We start from the raw sequence: 21,586 nt of genomic DNA, 5'->3' as shown, positions 1-21,586 counted from the left end.
CATAAACTTTGAAATTTTTTTTTTTTTTTTGAGACGGAGTCTCGCTCTGTTGCCAGGCTCGAGTGCAGTGTTGCGATCTCAGCTCACCACAACCTCCACCTCCCGGGTTGAAGTGATTCTCCTGCCCCAGCCTCCGGAGTAGCTGGGACTACAGGTGTGTACCACCACACCCAGCTAATTTTTGTGTTTTTAGTAGAGATGGGGTTTCACCATGTTGACCACGATGGTCTTGATCTCCTGACCTCATGATTCACCCACCTCAGCCTCCCAGAGTGTTGGGTTATAGACGTGAGTCACCACGCCTGGCCTGGAATATTTTTTTTTTTCCCCCACTGAATGTAACTCCCTGGAGATTCATCCAGGCTGTTGCATGTATCAGTACTTTGTTCCTTTTTATTGCTGGGTAGTATGGTATGGATTTAGAACAGTTTGTTTAGCCATTCACCCAGTGAAGGACATCTGGGTTGTTTCCAGTTTGGGGATATTATGAATAAAGCTGCTATAAACATTAATGTACAGGTTTTTTTGAAAATGTAAGTCTGTATTTTTCTTTCTTTTTTTCTCCCTATTTACTTTTGGAGAAAGTCCTTCATTTTTCTGAGGTAAATATCCAAGAGTACAATTGCTGGGCTGTGGGGCAGTTTCATGCTTAGGTTTTTAAGAAATTGCAAACTATTTTCCACAATCGCTGTATCATTCTACATTCCCAGTAGCAATGCGTAAGTGATCCAGCTTCTCTGCATCCTTGCCAGTATTTGGTGTTGTCACTATTTTTATTTTATCCAATCTGATAGGTGTGTGGTGATATGGCATGGTGTTTTAATTTGCATTTCCCTAATTGCTAATGATGTTGAATATCTCATTTGCTTATTTGCCATCTGTAAACCATCTATGGTAAGTTTTTATTCATGTCTTCTGTTTATTTTCTAATTGGATTTTTATTGAGTTTTGAGAGTTCTTTATATATTACAGATGTCAGTTCCTTGTCAGATGTGTGGTTTGTAAGCATTTTCTTCTAGTCTGTAATTTGCCTTTTACTACTCCTAATGCTTTTCACAGAGGAAAATTTATTAGTTTAGATAAAGTTCAGTTTTTCCTTTTATAGATCATGCTGTTGCAGTATGTTAAGTCTAAGAACTCTTTCTTCATGCTTGGATCCCAAAGATTTTCTCCTATGTTTTGTCTAAAAGTCTCATAGTTTTATATTTTACATTTAAGACTATTTTCTATTTTGAGTTAATTTTTGTGTAAGGTATGAGACTTAGGTTTAGTTTATACGCTTCTTTATTACTATAACTGTCTTTTATCAGTTGTAGATAAATCTTGGCTATTATATCTTCAAATATCCCTTTCCCCTCTTTTCTCTCTTTATTTTCTATGTCTGGAGTTACATGAATGTTAGAAGTCACACTGTTGCATTTATTTCTGATGGTCTTTTTTGTAGTTTGCACTTTCCCATTTCTCTGTGCTTCTGACTGTTTTTTACTTATCTACCTTCCTTTTCTTATACAAGAAGCTCTGTTTACTTTTTTAAAAAAATAATGCTCACTCTTCCTTTTATTCATACAGTCTTTCTAGGATTATTTTCCTTCTTCCTGAAGTACATAATTTAGTAGTCCCTTTAGGGCTAGTATGTTGATAGTCTCTCAATTTTCCTTAAGATTTTTATTTGCCCATATAGCTTTTCTGAGACAAGGTCTTGCTCTATTGCTCAGGATGGAGTGCAGTGGGATGAGATCGTAGCTCATTGCAGCCTCAATCTCCTGGGTTCAAATGACCCTTCTGCCTCACTGTCATGAGTAGCTGGGACTACAGGTGCCTTCCATCATGCCCAGCCGACATTTGTATTTTTTGTAAAGATGAGTGCCCCATTATATTTCCCAGGCTGGTCTTGAACCCCTGGCCTCAAGCAATCCTGCCTCAGCCTCCCAGATTGCTGGGATTACAGACCTGAGCCACCACACCTGGCCTGCTCATATTCTTGCAGTTCAAGAATGGCAGTTATTTTCTCTCAGCACTTTATATTATAGGTATTTTTCTACTGTTTTCCAGCTTCCATTGTTGCTGCTGAGAAGTTTGCCATCAGTATAACTGTTTTCCTTTGTAGGTGAGCTTTCTTTTCTCTCTTGAGTCTTTTAAAATTATTTTTCGGGCTGGGCATGGTGGCTCACACCTGCAATTCCACCACTTTGGGAGGCCTAAGCAGGCAGATCACCTGAGGTCAGGAATTTGAGACCAGCCTAGCCAACATGGTGAAACACTGTCTCTACTAAATATACAAGAATTAGTTGGGCGTAGTGGTGCACGCATGTAATCCCAGCTACTCGGGAGGCTGAGGCACAAGAATCACCTGAACTCAGGAGGAAGAGGTTGCAGTGAGCCAAGATGGTGCCACTGCACTACAGTCTGGGTGACAGAGTGAGACTTTGTCTCAAGAAAAAAAAAAGTGTATATATATGTGTGTGTGTATATATATGTGTATATATATGTATACGTGTGTGTGTATATATATATATTTTGACTGCATATATATCTGCAAGTTCACCTTGAAGTTGTCTGTCATGGATTTCTTTTTATTAAGCTACTTGGGTTACTTTATGCTCCTAAATTTGAATTCATATCATTCACTATGAAAAAAATGCATCAAGAATATTAAAATAGTGCCACTTTGTGCTTTTCTCTATTCTTTTTCTAGGACTAATCAAACATATTGCAATATTGATAAACATTATTCTATTTCCAGTGTTTCTCAGTTTTGTTTTTAAAATATTTTTCATCTCATTCTTCTGTGATTCAGTCTAATTTTTTCAGCAAAATATGTTATTTTTAGCTTTATCTAATCTGTGTAGCTCATTCATTAAGATTTCAACAACTGTTTTTTTCTTTCTCAAAGATCCATTTGGTTGTTTTCAGAACTTTTTTGTCATTCCTGATAGATACCTGCTGCTTCCTCATCTTTGTCATTTCATCCTTTTTCTTATTAAAAATGTTTGTATTTTGAATCTAACAATTGTAAATATCTGAATTACTTGGATGTTCAATGGTGGCTTGCTTCTTCATGTACCTGGTCATCTCTAATTTTGTACTTATATTTAGTCCATCAGTCTGTAGTATTTCTAAAGTAAGATGCTTTCCCTCACTAAGGATTTCCATCTGTTTCTGCCAAGAGACAAGGTATGCTACTAACATGCTACCATTTTAGTTTATTGAAAGAGTCCCATCTTAATGTAGTATCCAGTTTGGTTTCCTTTCCTTTTTGTGGGCCTATAGGTAAGGATTACAATTCAAACTTCTGCTTTGGGCATTTGTTTTCATGGCTAATTTGCTTCCCAGGTTTACTTACCACTCAAATTACCATGCTTGAGTCTAGCACATGATTGGCATCCCTACCAATCCTCATCCTCCGCCCCCACACTCTTGACTTATTTTGGTGTCAGGGAAAATTCCTTAGATATTTTTCCCGTTTTCTGTCATCCTAGGAATGCAGTAAAAATCTATTTCGAATTAATTTTGAGGGGATCATAAAAATATCTGAGTATCTGGGTCACCAGAGTGATGAAAGCTGCAATCATACATCACTCTTTTACATGGAAAGACAGAAAAAAAAAAAGGCCAGCTTGGAATGTGAAGATTGCTTTCAAATAAAATTACTGTCCTTCATTCATTCATTCATTCATTCTGATTCAAACTTATAGGGACTTATGTACCAAATGCTTTGTTAAGGGAGAAGAAAAGGAGCATGTCTCTACCCTCTGGAGGTCTAGGCAAGGATACAGATACTAAACTAATAGGCTAACAAATATATATATATATATAATTACAGATAGTGATGAATGTTATAACCAGTGATATAAGAGGAAGTTGGGTAGTAACTTTATATTTAAGCTTAAACCTGAAGTGAAAGAGCCAGCCACGATGAGAGAGAAGAGCATTAAACACAGAAGCAATAGTATATGCCAAAGTCTTGAGGCAAAAAATATTTTGGTGTTTGACAAACCAAAAAATAGTTCTATATAGCTATAGTATAGGGAGTGAGAGTGAAAGTGGTAGGGGATGCAGTCAAAGAGATAGGAAGGGGGCAGGCTATGCAGGGCATTGTATGCAATGATAATGTGTTACATTTTATTTGGAATTGGAGGCCATTCAAAGATTTTATGCTAGAAAGTGGATTAACCTGTTTCATGTTTTGAGAACACTCTGGCTATTCTGTGGAGGATGCAATGTTAAAGCCAAAAGTCTCTGGAATCAGGTAGACCAGTTCAGAGTCTATTGCTATAGTCTGGATAAGAAATTATTGTGGCTTGAGCTTGTGTGATGATAGTAGAAATGGAGATAAGTGGATGGTTTCAAAATATATCCTGGTGACAGAACGGAAGATTTTTTTTTTTAAAATAAGCAAAGTGGCTCTGCAGAAGATCACATGCATAACTGGACATGTGGCTTTAACTTGTATCTGAAAGGCTATCATCTCACTACAGCTTTCTTGGTGAAAGAGCCCTCTTGAGCTTCTTTAGATATAAGTGTCAAAATATGGAGCCAGCACAGGTAGAGAGCTGTAGGGAAAAACCGTGGTCTTTCTTTAGTTAGGGGGGAATCCAAAATAGTTAAAACTTGAGTGACCAAATACTTACTGCTTATCTCAGTTTTCTGATGAGTTACTGTAATGAAATAATCTAGTCCAGAAATAAATGACTTGCCTTGGGGTTGCTATGCAAAAGAAGAAAAAAATGCTATTAAAAAAGTTATTAGTCAATGGCTGCATATAATAGAATACCTACCTAACTGTATTATTATGAGTTTATTTTTCTGACATATAAGAAGACTGAGAGAAGATGGTTACTGGTATTGGTTCAGTAGTTCAATTAATGTCCGGGTTGATGTCTACGATTTTCTTACCCTTCTTGAATGCTACTGAGAATAGCTTTCTCATGAATGGTTTGAATCTGCAATAATTTATCAATAACTTGTTTATAATGAAGGTATTTTTTAAAGTAAGAAAAAAGGAGAAAATGGGTTTTGGGTAATTAACAGAGTTCTGAACAACAAACTAGATTTAAGAATTTTAGACAAAGGAATAGAACAAGACCATGCTACTTTATAGTTTTCAAACAGATGAAGTTTTTCAGAAGTTAACAGTAATGAGTTATTGATATGAATTATAAGTTTAAAAACACCTATTAACCTAGAAAATAATATTTAATGAATATTTAATAATCATTACCTTGAAAAATTCATCCAGTAAATATTTGAGCCTATGCATATGCATAGCACTGTACTAGGCCTTATGAGAGATGTAAAAACATGATATGTACTTCCTGCCTTCAAGAAACTCCTAAACAAGAATTTTTGGTATTACATTTTATATTTTATAACACTCTTTCATAGGTGTTCTTTCTTTTGAAATTTATAACTCCATGCATTAGGCAGATAAAATTTTTACCTGGTGAAGAAGTTGAGACAGACCCTGCTCTTGTCTCTCTGGCCATTACCACTTCAAGGTTCATTTCTTGGCTGAGGGCTTTCTCCAAAGCTGTGGAAGGCAGCTCTGTCCCTGTGTGATCAGGGCAGTTTGGAAATGCCTGGGAATTAACAAACTCCCACTCTAGCAGCCTTCACCCAGTGACTGGAAAGATTTGTTATGTAGATACCCCAGCTCGCTTGGCCTTCAGATGGGATAACTTTGAGGCCTGTGTTTTCCCAGAGTTTTCTCATGGGATTATGCTGCAGTCATTACAAGTGGTAGCTGGCTTGATACCGCACCCTTTATTGACTGTTTTCCCTTCTTTGTCTCGCTTCCCCACCTCCTACTGGTGTTTCCTGCACCTCTTAGATAAACTATTTGCAACAAAATCCTTGTCTCAGGTTTCTAGTGAGCATTTCCACTAGGTTATTTCCCCTAATACCTGCCCCGAAAGTGCCTAGCTTAATGAGGGGGGCACACGATTCAAATCAAGCCAGTTGGAATCATTCACAGGGAATTTTGTCCAGTCTGAAACAGTGAGAAAGGAACTCTCTTCCTTCATCTTCCTTTCATTTTGGTTTTGGAGTAGTGTCCGGCACAAAGTAGAAACTTAATATTTCTGGAATATTTAATGAATCCAATTCCTACAATTTCTTTCCTGCCAACCCGCATTCGTCATCAGCCATTAATTTAAAAATGTATGAAATAATGCTGCTATAGCATATCATAGTGTCACTGCATACTGTAGCAGTTAAGTGAATGGACTCAGGAGCTAGACTGTTTGAGATATAAACTCTGCCACTTGCCAGTTGTTTGACTGTGCTGGTTATTTGTCTGTTGTCTGTCAGTTCCATTCTCATTCTTTTACTCTCTCTATATTACAGAGTACTGGAATCCTAAAAATCGTTTCCCAGATTCACTTGCCAGTTTGTTTCCAGTTCAGTTCTGTTAATGGGAGATTCAAAGCCAAGAGGATGGAAGGCATTTTTTCTTTTACTCTAGCTCCGGCCTCTGCAGTGCTGTGCTCTACTACCCTGACTCCAGGAGTGGCCCGAGCAGGGTGAAGGATGCATAATCCTCAATTATGCATAAGTGCATGTTTTTCAGTCTGATTAGAATTCCAGGCTTTAAAATTAGATGTATATTTTGAAAAGTGTATCTGAAAATTTCATAGTTTGTGAATATATTTCTAAATACAGTGAAAATACTAAGCCCAGTAACAACACGATTTAGAGGACAAAGTTGTAAATATGCCACCTTTATATTTATATGAGTATTTACACAAGAATTTGCAGTTTTAAGTCGTTATCAATCATTGAATTGATATAAGGTCAATATAGTATTAATATATCACAAATTTACTTTAGCAGAAAACACCTACACAAAAGCAGATACAAAGTTATTTTCAGCCAGGCACAGTGGCTCACGCCTGTAATCCTAGCAGTTTGGGAGGCCGAAGCAGAGGAATCACTTGAGGTTAGGAGTTCGAGACCAGCCTGGCCAACATGGTGAAACCCCACTCTACTAAAAATACAAAAATCAGCTGGGCATTGTGGCGCATGCCTGTAATCCCAGCTACTTGGGAGGCTGAGACAGGAGAATCACTTGAACCTGGGAGGCGGAGGCTGCAGTGAGCTGAGATGGTGCCACTGCACTCCAGCCTGGGTGACAAAGTGAGACTCAGTCTCAAAAATTTACAAAAGGATGATTTGCTAGTATATGAAAGTGACAGATATTCATCTGAATATGGGCCAAATGAACAATTCTATTACAATTCAAGAACAAAACAAGGCTGGGTGTGGTGGCTCATGCCTGTAATCCCAGCACTTTGGGAGACTGAGGTGGGTGGATCATGAGGTCAAGAGATCGAGACCATCCCGGCCAACATGGTGAAACCCCGTCTCTACTAAAAATACAAAAATTAGCTGGGCATGGTGGCACGCGCCTGTAGTCCCAGCTACTTGGGAGGCTGAGGTAGGAGAATCGCTTGAACCTGGGAGGCAGAGGTTACAGAAAGCTAAGATTGCACCACTGCACTCCAGCCTGGCGACAGAGCGAGACTGTCTCAAAGGAAAACAAAAAACAAAAAACAAAAAAACACCACAGAGACTCTTATGGGGTCAGACCCTTGTAACAATTTAAATCTACTTATTCTTCCTACCCTTTATGCCATCGTTGTCATAGATTCTACTTGTCCAGTTTATAAAAATCCACAAGACATTATTATTGCTGTTTTAAGAAGGTAATACTCTTTTAAAATTTACGTAATTACCCTTGATTATGCTCTTTTCCTCCTCCTAAGGATTTGAGATTATTTTCCTTAAGTAGGATTCCTCGCAGTGAATTCTCTCAACTTCTCTTTGTCCAGAAACATCTTTATTTTGCTGTAATTCTTGAAAGCTTTTTCCCTGGATATGGAACTTGAGGTTAGCAATTTTTTTTTTTTTCCTTCAGCGATCTAAAGATGTCATTCTATGGGATTCTGGTTTCCCTAGTTCTGTTGAAGAATCAGCATTTAGACTTACTGTTGCTGTTTTGAATTATTTTTCCTTTTTCCTCTGGTTCCTTTTAAGATTTTTTGTCTTTAATTTTCAATACTTTATTTATATATTATGATGTGGTCCAGATGATATCTTCTACTAGAGATGTTTTGACTTTTGCAATATTCTACCTATTGCTAACAGGGAGAAAGTTAAAGGATTATCTCAATCCAATTAGAGATTGAGCTGTGTCCAGGCTAGGCTGCAAAGTTTTAGTAAGACCCTTCCATCTGTGGCTTATTTCTGTTGCTCATACATTAAGACACTATCACACAGTCTTTTGATTAAGGGATTGACAGTCTGTGTCTCCTTAGCCCTTAAAGACTATGAAAAATTCATTTCTGTTCTTTGGAGGGTTTGAACTTGTGTCTCTACACTCCTGCCTAAACAAGTTCAAAACATGTCAAATGTCTTCAGGAAAAGACAATGATGAGTTTGTGGCAGACCCCTCCCTCCAGCTGGACTTTTGTCCACTAAACACTGTGAAACCCTGGGACATTTACCTTTGTCTTTTAGAAGCTTCTGGCACAACTCTCTCGTCTCCCATACCACCTTGGCATTCAGCTAATCTGTGGAAAATGGGCCATTATGGATATTTCAGAGTCCTTTAGTTTCCAATTGATTGTGCTAACGCCCACCAATACAACTGACAGATGCTTGCTGGAGTCTCTTTCATTTAGTCAAAATCCTTCTACCTACGCCAAGTTAGACTGACTTCAGTTCCATGCCTAAAATCTACAAAATGTTTTCAAAACTCATCAGCATACCTAGGAAGGGCTCTTTCCGGTCTGGAATTTTAATTTGAGTTATTTTTTGATTGCTTCAACAGATCTCCAATGTATTTTAAACATGATTTTTGCAACTTGTCATTTTTTTTCTAATTGTAGTAGAGGATTTTAGAACTAAGTAACTTTCTTGTGGACATTTAGCTGCTGCTTCTTCTAATTATCATTTTTGAGACAGAGTCTCACTCTGTATCCCAGGCTGGAGTGCAGTGAGTGGCTCAGTCATAGCTCACTGCAGCCCCTGTCTCCTGTGCTCAAGCGAGCCTCTTGCCCTCAGCCTCAGTAGCACAGACCGCAGGCACGCACCACCAAGCCTGGGTAATTTTTCTTTTTTTAGTAGAAAGGAAGTCTCACTACGTTGCCCAAGCCGGTCTGGAACTCTTTAGCTCAAGCAATCTGCCTGTCTTGGCCTCCCAAAATGCTGAGATTACACGTGTGAACTACTGCACCCGGCCAGTTTACCATAACTCACAAAAATAGTTGTTTAAATAGGAAAACAAAATATATTTGACTAATTGTTTTGCATTGAAAATGTTAGCATCATAATGAGAGGTTTTCATTCCTTCCTAACCTGTGCTTCACTTCTTCAAAAACAGTGTTAAATTATTTCAGTAAATTGAATTTCTGGGGTGAGTATACAGTTAGGCTTCTGAATTGGCGATCTACCCATTAGTGGATGTGCCTGTTTCATAATACTTCAGTAGGCTGATCCTTCCCCTCTCACAGCTTTTAAAACAATTTGAAAATATTAAGCACCAACGTAAGATTTGTCTTTGAGAAACTGGGTGCAGAGTAACAGTTTTTGGGTTTTTACATTATAAAACTCTAGAAAGCAATTATTTTATATGCAACTAACTTTATATAAAGTATACTTAAGGTTGACTATGAGTTAATAATTATCAAAACTTTCTATTGCTTTGCAGAAGGGCTTAACAAAATAAGTGTATATTCACTTTCCATCAGTATTTTCCAATCTGGTTTTGTCCGGAATTGGTGGGTTCTTGGTCTCGTTGACTTCAAGAGTGAAGCCGCAGACCCTCGCAGTGAGCGTTACAGTTCTAGAAGATAGTGTGTCCCGAGTCTGTTCCTTCAGATGTTCAGATGTGTTAGGAGTTTCTTGCTTCTGGTAGGTTCATGGTCTCGCAGGCTTCAGGAGTGAAACCACAGACCTTCGCGGTGTTATATCTCTTAAGGCGGGGGGTCTGTAGTTGTTCGTTCCTCCCATCTGCAAGTATTCATTCCTCGCGGTGGGTTCGTGGTCTCGCTGGCCTCAGGAGTGAAGCTGCAGACCTTCCCGGTGAGAGTTGCAGCACATAAAGGCACCATGAACCCTAAAAAGCGAGCAGCAGCCAGACTTATTGCAAAGAGCAAATGAACAAAGCTTCCAAAGCCAGGAAGAGAACCCAGCCAGTTGTCTCTGGCTCGCTCGCAGCCTGCTTTTATTCTCTTATCTGGCCCCACCCACATCCTGCTGATTGGTCCATTTTACAGAGAGCTGATTGGTCCATTTTGACAGGGTGGTGATTGGTGCGTTTACAATCCCTGAGCTAGACAGAGTGCTGATTGGTGCATTTACAATCCTTTAGCTAGACACAGGGTGCTAGACAGAAAAGTTCTCCAAGTTCCCACTAGATTAGCTAGATACAGNACACAGGGTGCTAGACAGAAAAGTTCTCCAAGTTCCCACTAGATTAGCTAGATACAGAGTACTGATTGGTGCGTTTACAAACCTGGAGCTAGACACAGAGCGCTGATTGGTGCATTTACAATCCTTTAGCTAGACAGGGAGTGCTAGACAGAAAAGTTCTCCAAGTCCCCACTAGATTAGCTAGATACAGAGCACCCATTGGTGCATTTACAAACCCTGAGCTAGACACAGAGTGCTGATTGGTGCATCTACAGTCCTCCAGCTAGACATAAAAGTTCTCCAAGTCCCCACTAGACCCAGGAGCCCACCTGGCTTCACCTAGTGGAGCCCACACTGGGGCCGCAGGCAGAGCTGCCCAGCGTGCCCTCACTCCTCAGCCCTTGGGCAGATGGGACCGGGTGCCAGGGAGCAGGGGGCGGCGCCCATCGGGGAGGCTAGGGCTGCGTGGGAGCGCACCACAGAGGTGGGGCTCTGACCGGCGGGCTGCAGGTCCTGAGCCCTGCTGCGCGGGTAGGCTGCCGAGGCCCTGGGAGAATTTGAACTTGGTGCATGTGGGCCGCCAGTGCTGGGGGACCCAGCAGAACCTCCGCAGCTGCCGGCCTGGGTGCTAAGCCCCTCACTGCCTTGGGCCTGTGGTGCCCTCCGGCAGCTCTGAGTGTGGGGCTCCCCGAGCCCGCACCCACCGGAACTTGCACTGGCCTGTGAGCGCTGTGGTAAGCCTGGGTTCCTCTCCCTCTACATCTCCCCGCAAGCAGAGGGAGCCGGCTCCAGGCATCGGCCAGGGCTCCCGCAGTGCAGTGACGGGCTGAAGGGCTCCTCAATCGCCCCCAGAGTGGACGCTGAGGCAGAGGAGGTGCTGAGAGTGAGGGCTACTAGCACATTGTTACCTCTGCTTGATGACCACAGATTATGAAAAGTCAAATTTTTAGGAAAACTAAATAAATGCTAGGAATTTCAATAACTGGCATTAACACAGATCATTCCTGTCAGATTATTACAGCTGCTCTAGATAAATTCCAGTTTATCAACAGAATAGCGATTTAGAGGTGTTAGAGGACTACTTTGGAAACAGCTTCACTAACTCATAGTTTATTGCCTAATGTTTATATTTTACAATTCATGAGATGCTGAACTCAGACAAAGTTTGGCAAGTAAAGTAATATACTGATATCATCTGGCAGGGAAAAATGCTGGTAAGGTCATTTTAATTAAAGAATAGGATGACTGAGCAATACTGTGTAATCTAAAGTTTAGTCTATATTATTATATTTGGGCTGTCAACTTTATCCTAATGCTGTTTTGATTTTAAAACTTATTTATATCTTTTGGGACACGGTTTTGCTCTGTCGCCTAGGCTGGAGTGTGGTGGTGTGATCACGGTTCACTACAATCTCAACTTCCTGGGCTCCAGCTATCCTCCCACCTCTGCCTCCTGAGTAGCCAGGACCACCAGCGCATGCCAACATGCCTGGCTAATTTTTGTATTTTTGGTAGAGATAGGGTTTCGCCATGTTGCCCAGGTTGGTCTCAAACTCCTGAGCTCAGAGTCTTGCTCTGTCACCCAGGCTAGAGTGCCATGGTGTGATCTTGGCTCACTGCAACCTCCGCCTCCCTGGCTCAAGCAATTCTCCTGCCTCAGCCTCCCAAGTAGCTGAGATTACAGGCGCACGCCACTACGCGTGGCTAATTTCTTTATTTTTAGTGGAGACGGGGTTTCTCCATATTGGCCAGGCTGGTCTCGAACTCTAACCTCAGGTGATCCACTTGCCTCGGCCTCCCAGTGCTGGTATTAACAGGCGTGAACTACTGCGCCTGACTTCACTGGCACTCTTATAGTCAAGGGATTTCATATGACCCAAGTTACTTATTCTTTAAAATGAAATTATAATTTCCTGACTGCCCAACTGCATAAGTTAAAATGTATTATTTTCCCACACTGTGATCACATATTCACAGAATTATAGAATCATATGATTTAAGAGCTGAATTCTACCTTGGAGATTATCCCATAAACTTCAATTTATTGTCTATCAATCTAAGGCCTAGAAAAGACCAGGCACGGTGGCTCATGCCTATAATCCCAGCACTTTGGGAGGCCTAGGCAGGTGGATCACCTGAGGTCAGGGGTTCGAGACTAACCTGACCAACCCGTCTCTACTAAAAATACAAAATTACCTGGATATGGTGGCGCATGCCTGTAATCCCAGCTACTTTCGAGGCTGAGGCAGGAGAATCGCTTGAACTTGGGAGGCAGAGATTGCAGTGAGCCAAGATCATGCCATTGCATTCCAGCCTGGGCAATAAGAGTGAAACTCCATCTGAAAAGGCCTAGAAATGCTAAGTGAACCATTCAAAACCACAAGCCCTGGCTGGGTTCTAATTTACGCGTTTTTTAAAAAATGAAAAACACAACTATTTTCCTCTATATCATTTTGATACATGTTTCACCTTGATACATGTTTTAGAAATGTGTATCATTTTAATAGAAATAAATTTGTGGACTTTTTAGAATATATACAATTGATATGTTCTTGAAAAAGTGGCTTTAAAACTGTTTGAGAAATACAATCTTACTTGGCATTTAGGACTGCAACAGGATTAAAACAATGAGAAACACGTTTAGTATTAACTCTTTAACGGACATTTTAGTTTTCTGATAAAGTCATAATAGTGTGGCAAATAATTCATAGTATAGTGAACTGGCCTTATGTTTTGAGTGTGTGTATTTAATTCATCTTTTGAGAATTAAATTTAGGACTAGATTTTTTGTGCTACCAGATTCTGTATATATTTTTCACACAAAAAATGGGCTTGTTCTGTAACCAAAAACTGTATGTGATCTCAGCTAAGCCTTATTTCTTTTATTACTTTACTGTGCCTCTCAATGGTACTTTTAAGTCAGAAAGTGTGTTATAAGAGTGAAGTCTTGGCAGCGATGGTAAAAGTAGGTTAAATATAGAAATGTTTTCCTTTTCTCTGCTCTTACGGAGAAGAGAATGGTAATTGATATTAGCAGGAGTGGTTCCTTCCCTGCTTCCTTGTGGGCTGTAAGGATAGGATCAGTTCCATGCCTCTCTCCTTGGCTTGTTGATAGCCATCTTCTTCCTGTGTCTTTTTCACATCATCTTACTTCTATGGCTGTCTCTGTCCAAATTTCCCCTTTTGATAAGGACATCAGTCATACTGGATTAGGGGCTCACCCTATTGCAGTGTGAGCTCATCTTAACTAATTATTTCTGCAGTGACTATATTTCCAAGTAAGATCATCTTCCGAGATACAGGGTGTTAGTTAGGACTTCAACATAGAAAGTTGGTGGGGGGAACACAATTCAACCTATAATCCTTAGGTGAGCTGAGCATCTACTCTTAGCTTACCCTTGTGGTCCTTTGCCTCTCCTAGGCATCAACTACTGGGAAGTGATTAAAACATCTTTCTGGGTCAGGCGCGGTGGCTCACACCTGTAATCCCAGCACTTTGGGAGGGTGAGGCAGGCGGATCCTGAGGTCAGGAGTTTGAGACCAGCCTGGCCAACATAGTGAAACCCTGTCTCTACTAAAAATACAAAAATTAGCTGGGCATGGTGGCACGCGCCTGTGATCCCAGCTACTCAGGAGGCTGAGGTAGGAGAATCGCTTTAACCCCGGAGGCGGAGGTTGCAGTGAGCCGAGGTTGAGCCACTGCACTCCAAAAAAAAAAACCTTTATGAAAAATAGTACCCCAAATCCAATCAGTTGCTAGTTTAAGTGATGGAAGAGAAAGAAAAGAGATCTAAGAATCATGATTCTTAGAAAACAGAAGTGCTAGAATAGAATGTAAACTTCAGTTAGTGGCTCTGATTTTGGATGTGAATAAATTCACTATTTGCATTACAGTAACATTAAAAAAAAGCAGGTTGTGAAGCCATCCTATTAAATTATACAAATAATGCAAAATTCCTCAAGTGAAATAAAACTTTAGTGAACATTAAAAAGTTGATTAACTTGTAGTGAGAGATTATTCATGTAAATAAGTGGCTCACATCTATTACCATTGTCCCTTTGACTACAGTTTCGGACTCAGAAAAGAATGAACACAGTGAATTGATTTCTAACCTTACCTCATTTATACCACGCTATCAACACCGCTATCTAATGTGGAAACCTAATTATTTCATTGTCCCCAGTTTTCCACTGGGGAGATAAGGACTAAATTCCTTTATAAGCTGCAGGTTGAGTACCATCATCATTAAGTTCCTGTAATACTGAACTACTACTAATTGATCCCCAAACAAGCCAGGCTCTCTCAAAGGCCTTTCTGTTTTTTGTTTCCCTCTGCTTGAAATTCTCCAATCCACCTCTACTCAAATGCTACTTTCACAGAAGGGTTTTCCTATTTCCCTACACAGTCTTTAGGTGACTGTCTTATGCTCTCATTAATGAACAATTTTAACTAATGTTGTACTGTTTCCTATTTTTGTCTCTCTACACTAAATTTTTGAGGGCACAGGCTATGACTTTTCATCTTTGTATCTCGACTGCCAAGCTCAATGCTTGGCATATTCAATATACAGTTCTTGAATAAAGGCCCAGTTTTTATATAAACACAGCTTACTTTATGCCATAATTTAAAAAATTCTAAACATAAAACTTAAAAATACATTTTAAAAGTGTAATGCATTAGTATCTCACTAACTGATATTTGAATAAAGTAGTATGAATTACTTGGTTAATTTGGATTTTGGGGTGTTTTTGTAACTGATTTTGTAGGTATTGCAACTTAAGGCAGAAAAGATAATGTTATCAGCTAAGGATTATGATTAACAAAATTCTGGGACACTTAAATAAAGAAAATACATTTCTTTCCTGTTTGAAAAACCGCCACTTTATTTTTTTTGTGGTAAAACATACACAACATAAAAGTTACCATTTTACCCATTCCTAAGTGTATAATTCACTGGCATTAAGTATACTCACAATGTTGGACAACCATTATCCATTTCCTAGGAAAATACATTTTTTTAAGATCTCATTTTTATTAGTAAACATAGATAAACAACTGCTGGTTTTCAAGTACTATTATGATAACCATATATAAGCCAAAGAGCATAGTCTAACAAGTGCCAATGAACTTACGGAAAAATTAAGACAAAATATTTAAATTTCTTGAGTCATGCAAGCTATATGCCAAAAGTGGGGGGAACCCCTCAAAACTAAATACCACAGAAATAGTACACCAGGATGTCAACTAAAGTCCTCTACCTTGGGAAAAGCAGCTTGTGACGCTGGTAAGCAGTAAGGTAAGGTAGCTTTGGCGCGCTCTCCCTATACTAACACGGAGGTTCTTAACCCGCTCTTGGAGGAGCCTGTAAAATGTGGCGATATGCCGTTTGGAGGATCTACGCAACTGGGGGTGGAGTAGGGAGCATGCATTGCTTTTATGCGAGTCTCAATTTTTAAAAACTATCACACTAGTAGGATGAGGCAGTGAATGCCCAGGCGAAGGCCAGGCCAGCCAAAGACAGGGAAGCCGCCGGGTTCCGAGCTCCCGGCGCGGCGCAGCGCTGCGGTGTGCGGCGTGGGGGCCCAGGCGCTTGGGGATTGGAATTCCGGACCCGGCAGGAGGGGGCGGGGCCGGGGGGACAAGGCGCCGCCTCCGCCCCTTCGGGACCCGGAGGGTGCCCTTGTTTACCTCCCAGTATGTGTCACCCGAGACAAAGAGGGAAGGAAGGAGGGGCCTTCTGAGGGAAACTCCCTCGGCGGGAAGCACCTACTTTCAGAACGTTTTGTAACACCCCACGGGACGCGGGAACGGCTCCCTCCCGGCCCCCCGCGCCCTTTCTGAGGTTCCCTGCCTTGACTTCCCCGAGTTCTACGCCAACCTCAGCAACAGCGGGAGGAGCTGGGCAATCGGTTTTGCAGGGCAAACTCCAGGCTCTCCCCATTTATTACTCTGGGCGGCTCAGGGGAGACTGCAGGGCCACAGAGCAGAGCGACTACAGCTCCCAGGAGCCAACACTGCAGGGCTGAGCCGAGGCGGGAGACAGACAGGACCTAAATGGTGGTCGGAGGAAGGGCAAAGCGGACCTCTGCCGTTACCTTAGCGCCAGCAAACCGAGCCGCCGCCGTCGCCAAGCCAGGAGACCAACCCCCTGTCTCCCGACTAGGTATTTTTAAATCTGGCGGGGCTTTCCCTCCCGAGCCAACCACTCCCACCGTTTACAGTCCCAGCCAGTCAGCGTGAGGCCCGCCATTTTTCAAACCCTCTTCCCGCCGCCAATCAGGATCGAGCAGTACATTCCTCTCCTGACCGGTTCTAACGGGTCTGGGAGTTAACGACCTGGGCGACCCACCGAACCTGCTAGGCTGGGGCGTGGAGGGCGGGTCTGGTAAGACACTGGCCAATCGTTAGCCGCTGTGGCAAGGGGGCGGGGACTATCTGGGTTTGAATAATCGTCAGAACCAATCAGAGAAGTGGGGATGTGGCCTGTGGCCTAGCTCGTCAAGTTGCCGTGGCGCGGAGAACTCTGCAAAACAAGAGGCTGAGGATTGCGTTAGAGATAAACCAGTTCACGCCGGAGCCCGGTGAGGGAAGCGTCTCTGTTGGGGCCGGCTGCTCTGCAGGACTCTGAGGAAAAGCTCGCACCAGGCAAGAATACCCTCCAATACCCTCGGGTTCGTGGACCTGCCTTTCCCCATTCCCTCAGAGCCTCTACTCGGTCTCGGCGCTGTGGCTCTCGGTGTCTGACCCGGCGAGCGGCATTTGGGGTGCGGGCCGGCGAGGGCCGGGGCTGTAGAGGGCCGGCGGGCAGTCGGAAGAGGCGGAGACTGCCCCCGCCCGGGCCCGGTTCTGGGAGTTTTCAATGTCGGTCACGAGGTGATTAGCGATTGAGTGAGGCTCGCGACGTGAAAGCCGGGGGACATTTCTGTCAGGAAAGGCGTCTTGAGGGCGCTTGCGGAGTCGCCGGACTCGTTGAAGGGCGGGAGGCGGCGTCTCGGGCCCCGGGAGCCACTTGCTGGGCGAGCGTGAGGAGTCGTCAGCCGCGGCCGCTCGGGCTGGGAGGAGGAGGAGGAGGAGGAGGGTGTGCGCCGGGGCGGGGGCGCGGGCGGCCGCCCTCGGGAGGACGCCCTCGGGAGGAGGGGGGCGCGGGCAGGGCGGGAGCGGATTTGGGCGGGAAGCGGAGCCCCGCCAGCGCCCGCCCTGGCAGCTGCGGGCTCCGCACCGACCCGCCGGCTTCCCCTCTCCCCCCTCCGCCCCGTCAGGTGGACGCCGATCTGTCACCATGGGTAAAGGAGACCCCAACAAGCCGCGGGGCAAAATGTCCTCGTACGCCTTCTTCGTGCAGACCTGCCGGGAAGAGCACAAGAAGAAACACCCGGACTCTTCCGTCAATTTCGCGGAATTCTCCAAGAAGTGTTCGGAGAGATGGAAGGTGAGGCGGGAGAGGGGGTGCAGGTGTGGTTTTCGGCTAGGAGGGCCTTAGGCAGGTAGGTAGTAGGCAACTCAAGAGCTTCAACTTTGCCACCCCCGATGACTCACCTGAATATCTTAAGAGTTTGAGGCAGACGATTTTAGGTTTTTACTTACATAAGACTTCGAAAGCAAAATGCAGTTAAGGAAAATGTGCTCCTTAAAGATGATCTTCTCGTCTTTGGGTGTTTATAGGTAACAATTTTGCTGTATTCTTGGCGCTTATTTTTATGTCCAACAGACCATGTCTGCAAAGGAGAAGTCGAAGTTTGAAGATATGGCAAAAAGTGACAAAGCTCGCTATGATAGGGAGATGAAAAATTACGTTCCTCCCAAAGGTGATAAGAAAGGGAAGAAAAAGGATCCCAATGCTCCTAAAAGGCCGCCGTAAGTTTAAAATAAACCAAATTGCCCCTTGGATTTTTCCTTCAGTTTATTAAGCTCTGTTGCTTCCTTTCAGATCTGCCTTTTTCCTGTTTTGCTCTGAACATCGCCCAAAGATAAAAAGTGAACACCCGGGCCTATCCATTGGGGATACTGCAAAGAAATTGGGTGAAATGTGGTCCGAGCAGTCAGCCAAAGATAAACAACCATATGAACAGAAAGCAGCTAAGCTAAAGGAGAAATATGAAAAGGTACATTGTCATCTTACTTTTTTAAAGCTGTGATTAAGACTAGGTATAGGGAATAACTGTAGAAAACTTGGGAAATTTAGTTAATCTTGTATTAATTAACGGTTGTCAGCTATGTTTTGAAAAGGCCTAATGAAAATTGTACACTTAAACACAAAGTAATCAAACCTTCCTTTTGAATGAAACCAGTGTTTGTAGCACTAGTATATTCCTGCAGACAGACTTGTAGTTACTGTGTAGTCTTTTTTTTTTTTTTTTAAAGCAGAGGGTCAAATAAATTGTTTTATGTATATATATATAAAATATGAAGGTACAGCAGGGACTATGGCACTGTGTGTGAGGTAAAAGAGTATTGTTAGTGAAAGTACTGATACTGCTGTATTGCAACCCTTGTCATTTTACACCATTAACTTGTTAAAGCCTAGAGGCATAAGTGCTCTTAACACTTAGACTGGCTACCTTTTGGACAGTTATCAGGGTTATTGGTCAATCATCTTCGATTGTTTACAAGTAAGTGGTTTTCACAGTTGAGTAATGACACCGGATGCTTACTTTTTTTTTTTTTTTTTTAACAATATTTCAGGATATTGCTGCATATCGTGCCAAGGGCAAAAGTGAAGCAGGAAAGAAGGGCCCTGGCAGGCCAACAGGCTCAAAGAAGAAGAATGAACCAGAAGATGAGGAGGAGGAGGAGGAGGAAGAAGATGAAGATGAGGAGGAAGAGGATGAAGATGAAGAATAAATGGCTATCCTTTAATGATGCGTGTGGAATGTGTGTGTGTGCTCAGGCAATTGTTTTGCTAAGAATGTGAATTCAAGTGCAGCTCAATATTAGCTTCAGTATAAAAACTGTACAGATTTTTGTATAGCTGATAAGATTCTCTGTAGAGAAAATACTTTAAAAAATTGCAGGTTGTAGCTTTTTGACAGGCTACTACATAGTTAGATTTTACAGCTTCTGATGTTGAATGTTCCTAAATATTTAATGGTTTTTTTAATTTTTTGTGTATGGTAGCACAGCAAACTTGTAGGAATTAGTATCAATAGCAAATTTTGGGTTTTTTAGGATGTTGCATTTTGTTTTTTTAAAAAAAATTTTGTAATAAAATTATGTATATTATTTCTATTGTCTTTGTCTTAATATGCTAAGTTAATTTTCACTTTAAAAAAGCCATTTGAAGACCAGAGGTGTGTTGATTTTTTTTCAGTATTTCTGCCTAATAGTTCTTAGACACAGTTGACCTAGTAAAATGTTTGAGGCTTAAAAGAAAACCAAACATGCTCATATTTGCAAAATGTTCTTTAAAAGTTATATGTGGAATTCAGTGAACTTTGTAAGAATTTATGCAGTTTTACAGAACGATTAAGTTTTATACTTGACATTTCTGTTTGTTCATTAGCTAACTTGTTCCTCAGGAATTTTTTTTTTTTGAGATGGAATCTCACTCTGTCACCCAGGCTGGAATGCAGTGGCACAATCCCAGCTCACTGCAACCTCTGCGTCCCAGGTTCAAGTGATTTTTCTGTCTCAACCTCCCTAGTAGCTGGGGGTACAGGCATGTGCCACCAAGCCCAGCTAATTTTTTTGTATTTTTAGTGGCCTCATGTTGGTGAGGCTGGTCTTGAATTGACTTCAAATGATCCGCCCACCTCAGCCTCCCAAAGTGCTGGGATTAACAGGTGTGAGCCACTGCGCCTGGCCCAGTATATTGTTTAACAACAGTTTATTTTGGGTGAGAAATTCTCTTTAATGTGAAGAAGAAAGCTAGAATGTGAATTCATATCTAAAAGGACAAACTGAAAAAAAATTCAGTAACAAGATTAAGTTTTCTGCTATTAAGTTGAGCTATTTCAAGATAGAATACCAGATTAGGTTTCGAATTACAGTAGTCCCTCCTTATCTGTGGGGTGTAAGACCCACCGTGGATGCCTGAAGGTGTCAAGAGTACTGAAGCCTTGTTTTTTCCTATACATAACTGTGATTAATTTATAAATTAGGCACAGTAAGAGATTAACAGCAATAATGAGAACATTTATAACTAATAAGTTATGTGAATGTGGTCTCTGAAAATACTGTACTGTGGGAAAGTGAAACAATGGTAAGGGAGGACTACTGTGTATCTTCATTTTGGTCTTAAGCTTTAAAATTATGGGTAACTAAAACCATTTGAGATGTTATATTCTATGACTAATTTAAACTTACCTAGGAATTGTATTATTTATGGGGAAGGCAGTTATTTTAAAAATGCTTGTTTAAGGAAGCAGTTGCTGTATTTGAATTAAGATAACTTTCAGTAGAGATTAGCGAAGGTTGACCAGGTTCGCTACGTGCTTATAGAAGTAAGCTATTTGTTGACAATTTTAGAGTTAAATTTGACAGTCTTGGTTGCCTACCAAACTTTAAGATAGAAGTCAAGATTTCTGTTACCCAACCATGAGAGCTTTGGTTGTCTTATGTCATATTTGATAAGGATAGTCCTCTGTTAAATAGTGAGATATTAGAACAAATGGACTTAAGTAAAATCTTCAGTCATCTTTATGATTGCCCTCTATTATATTCTGAGTGGGAGAGGCCTCCCAAAGCCATGAAAGAATTGATAAATTGGCCTACCTAAAAATAAGAAATCTTACATTCAGACTTGGGGCTTTCATTTACCATAAGATGAAAACTAATTTTCAGTGTTTCCCCGTGTTAGGTGACTTAATATGCTAAAACATTTGGGGTAATCTATTTAGATACATACCTGTGTCTGGGACCTAGTTCCCTAGCTCTACCAAATGCTAGCAGTATGAACTTTATGTACTTACAGTTTTTTATGGTTGAAGTGTTATTTTAAAGTAGTAACTATTGCATAAAGGATATCAGATAAGAGTTTCTAAAACCGAAATAGAGTAATAGTTTGTTTCCGTAAGAATTTCTAAATATATTAATTAGATCCAAGAGACACACCTGTTGGGTTCCTTGTCACCTTTGTTGGAGCCTGTGACTTCTTTCATTCTCTTTTCCATAAAATATATTTAAGTTTCTAAGCTAAGAACAACTATTGTTTTAATCAAGAGTACCTCCAGAATG

General features: G+C 41.5%; 1 protein-coding gene across 3 annotated transcripts; it reads left to right on the top strand.

Moving 5' to 3' along the window:
• The first annotated feature begins 16,886 nt into the window (after nt 1-16,886).
• HMGB2 (high mobility group box 2) lies at nt 16,887-19,637 on the top strand. 3 transcript variants are annotated; one of them, XM_025385083.1, is made up of 5 exons: nt 16,887-17,059; nt 17,674-17,843; nt 18,123-18,268; nt 18,342-18,516; nt 19,097-19,637. In XM_025385083.1, the coding sequence occupies exons 2-5, from the start codon at nt 17,694-17,696 to the stop codon at nt 19,253-19,255; spliced, it is 630 nt and encodes a 209-aa protein (XP_025240868.1). In that variant the 5' UTR covers nt 16,887-17,059; nt 17,674-17,693; the 3' UTR covers nt 19,256-19,637. The 3 variants fall into 3 exon arrangements, with proteins under 3 accessions (XP_025240868.1, XP_025240869.1, XP_025240870.1); XM_025385084.1 differs by having other exon boundaries at nt 16,935-17,085; XM_025385085.1 differs by lacking the exon at nt 16,887-17,059 and having other exon boundaries at nt 17,580-17,843.
• Nucleotides 19,638-21,586: the final 1,949 nt, after the last annotated feature.

Source organism: Theropithecus gelada, chromosome 5 (assembly GCF_003255815.1).
Source record: "Theropithecus gelada isolate Dixy chromosome 5, Tgel_1.0, whole genome shotgun sequence".
Lineage (NCBI taxonomy): Eukaryota > Metazoa > Chordata > Mammalia > Primates > Cercopithecidae > Theropithecus > Theropithecus gelada.
The sequence above is the reverse complement of the archived record's forward strand: the minus strand, read 5'-3'. Positions and strand labels throughout refer to the sequence as shown.